General features: G+C 55.9%; 1 protein-coding gene across 1 annotated transcript; it reads left to right on the top strand.

Moving 5' to 3' along the window:
* On the top strand, positions 1 to 1,634 carry LOC143692663 (uncharacterized). The gene is made up of 3 exons (XM_077172912.1): positions 1 to 21; positions 363 to 823; positions 998 to 1,634. Exons 1-3 carry the CDS (start codon positions 1 to 3, stop codon positions 1,632 to 1,634), a joined length of 1,119 nt encoding a protein of 372 aa, XP_077029027.1.
* The last annotated feature ends 1,288 nt before the right edge of the window (positions 1,635 to 2,922 follow it).

Below are 2,922 nucleotides of genomic sequence, written 5' to 3'. Positions count from 1 at the left end.
ATGCAGGAAGGTGAGGAGGAAGTCAGTGCCCCTTTCCCCCTCTCTCCTGCTCCATCTCCCAGCCCAGCACAGCCCCCGGCTCCAGGACAACCCTGCTGCCAACCCCGTCCTGCTGGGGATGCACTGGGGGGATCTCCTTCCCCTTCCCTGTGGCACGGAGGCAAATCCCATCCTCTCCTTGTCCTGCCTCCCCCCGGGAAGAAACTGAGGATGGAGACCAGAGAGGAGAAATCCCCACAGCAGAAACTCATGGATGAGGCCATTTTGAGTGACTCCAGGGCACAGGAATCCAATGGGGAGGAAAATCCCAGAGATCCCATAAGAGGAGGGGCTGCAAACCCAGCCCAGGGTGCTCTGAGGAGGAAAGACCCACCCTGAGCCAGGAAGGTGGACAGAGCTTCAGCCAGAGCTCAGAGCTGGTGGTCCATGAGCAGCTTCATGATGGGGAGAAGCCCCACAAGTGCTTGGAGTGTGGGAAGAGCTTCAGGCAGAGCAGCACCCTGATCAGCCACCAGATGATCCACACTGGGGAATGGCCCTACGAGTGTGGGGAGTGTGGGAAGGGCTTCAGCTGCAGCTCCACCCTTTTGACCCACCAGTGCATCCACACTGGGGAGAGGCCCTACGAGTGTCCTGAGTGCCAGAAGAGGTTTCAGACCAGCTCCAGTCTCCTCCAGCACCAGCAGATTCACACAGAAGAGAGGCCCTTCCGCTGCCCTGACTGTGGGAAGAGCTTCAAGCGCAACTCCACCCTCATCACCCACCAGCGCATCCACGCCGGGGAGAGGGAGAGGCCCTACGAGTGTCCCCAGTGTCAGAAGAGGTTTTACACCAGCTCTGATCTCCTCCTGCATGAGCGGATTCACATGGATGAGAGGCGCTTCTGCTGCCCTGACTGTGGGATGGGCTTCAAGCGCAACTCCACCCTCATCACCCACCAGCGCATCCACACTGGGGAGAGGGAGAGGCCCTACGAGTGTCCCCAATGTCAGAAGAGGTTTTACACCAGCTGTGATCTCCTCCAGCATCCGCAGATTCACACGGATGAGAGGCCCTTCCGCTGCCCTGACTGTGGGATGGGCTTCAAGCGCAACTCCCACCTCATCAGGCACCAGCGGATCCACACCGGGGAGAAGCCCTACGAGTGTGGGGAATGTGGGATGAGCTTAATCCAGAATTCTAACCTGATCTCCCACCAGAAGACCCACACCAGGGAATTGCCCTATGAATGTGGGGAATGTGGGAAGAGCTTTAGGCAGAAGTGTCTCTTGATCTGCCACCAGAGGATCCACACTGGGGAAAGGCCATACAACTGCGGGGAATGTGGGATGACCTTTAGTAGGAAGACACAAATGAACATCCACCAAATGATCCACACTGGGGAGCGGCCCTACAAGTGCCCCGAGTGTGGGAAGAGGTTTCACACCAGCTCTCAGCTCCTCCAGCACCAGCGCATTCACACGGATGAGAGGCCCTTCCTCTGCCCCGACTGTGGGAAGGGCTTCAAGCACAACTCCACCCTCGTCACCCACCGGCGCATCCACACTGGGGAGAGGCCCTACGAGTGTCCCCAGTGTGGGAAGAGCTTCACCAGCAGCTCTCACTTGACCAGACACCAACGGAGGCACCAGTAAAAGAAGCCCTGCACATGCCTCAACTGCAGGAACAGCTTCATGCACCACTCCAGCTTCATCCCCCATTGGAGACACCACGTTGGTCAGAGCCCTGGTGATCCATGTTCCCTGTGATCCATGCTGGGAAGACACCTGTTTCTTTTCCTGCCCCTGCCAATGACATGATGTGGGGTTGGAGAACATGAGGGTCTGGCCATGGCCCTGTCATTACATTCACTCCCACCTCAGGTCATTGCCAGGGGCAGGAAAGGGACTCTCTCTCTCTCCCCCTGAGGAAAAGGGTCTCCTTTCCAGACAGGAGGAAATACATTGCCAGGAAGAACTAGTTGTTGATGTTGTAGTTTTTTCTGTAAACAGTTTTATTTATCCCTTCTGTTATCAATATTGTTTCTGTTCCTCTTTGTTCTTTATCTCGTTGCTGTTCCCAATAAATTGTTCTTTTCCCAGCCTGGGATCTTTGCCTTTTGTGCTTTCCATGGGAGGCGGGAGGGCAGCGAGGGCAGCGCGGTTTTAGCGGGAGCAGGAAATTGGGGAATCCCATTCCTGAAGCCCGGCCCGTGGAAACCGAGCATCCCAGCTGGTGCCAGCCTTGGTGGCCATGGAAACCACCTCTGGCATGGGGTCTCCATGGAGCTGCCAAGGGACTGAGCATAGCAACAGGGGGCTGGTGATGGTTGCTATGGAAACTGCCCATAGCAACAGTGGACTGGTGATGGTTGCCTACTAAGGATCAGATTTGTCACAGGCCCTCAGAGGGGTTCCATGGGGACATTCCAAGAATCTCCAGGCTGTTCCAGAGCTGGAATGTCACAGGCAGAGACAGGGGCTCCATGGAGAACTCCCAGGCGTTTCTGGGATGGTAAAGAGCCCTGTGGTCAGAGGCAGTCACAGCCATTCCATGGTGACATCCCAGGAGTTCCCAGGATGCCAAAGAGCCGGGATGTCCCAGACACTATGGGTTCCTGTTATGGGCACAGTGGGAGCTTCAGACAAAGTTTATTAGAGAAGCTTCTGTTGGGTCACGAGGTGCAGAAACGATCCCCAATGCTTCCCATAGATCCCCATATGTCACTCTTGAATCAGTGTTCCGTGCTTTCTTTCCAATGGAAAACAAGCATCCTTATCCTCCAGGTGTCCATGTCTGAAATTGGGATTCCACCTCCAAAATTCTGTATATCCAAGGGTTGCTCCCAGGCACAATCTGCCAGTACCATCAAGCCTGGCTGGCCTTGGCCTCTGGTGGCTGCCCCTGCAACACTGGGGCTGGGTCCTTCCCTTCCCATGGAGA

This window comes from Agelaius phoeniceus (genome assembly GCF_051311805.1).
Source record: "Agelaius phoeniceus isolate bAgePho1 chromosome W unlocalized genomic scaffold, bAgePho1.hap1 SUPER_W_unloc_2, whole genome shotgun sequence".
NCBI lineage: Eukaryota > Metazoa > Chordata > Aves > Passeriformes > Icteridae > Agelaius > Agelaius phoeniceus.
Note: the sequence above shows the minus strand (reverse complement) of the source record. Positions and strands in the feature narration are given on the sequence as shown.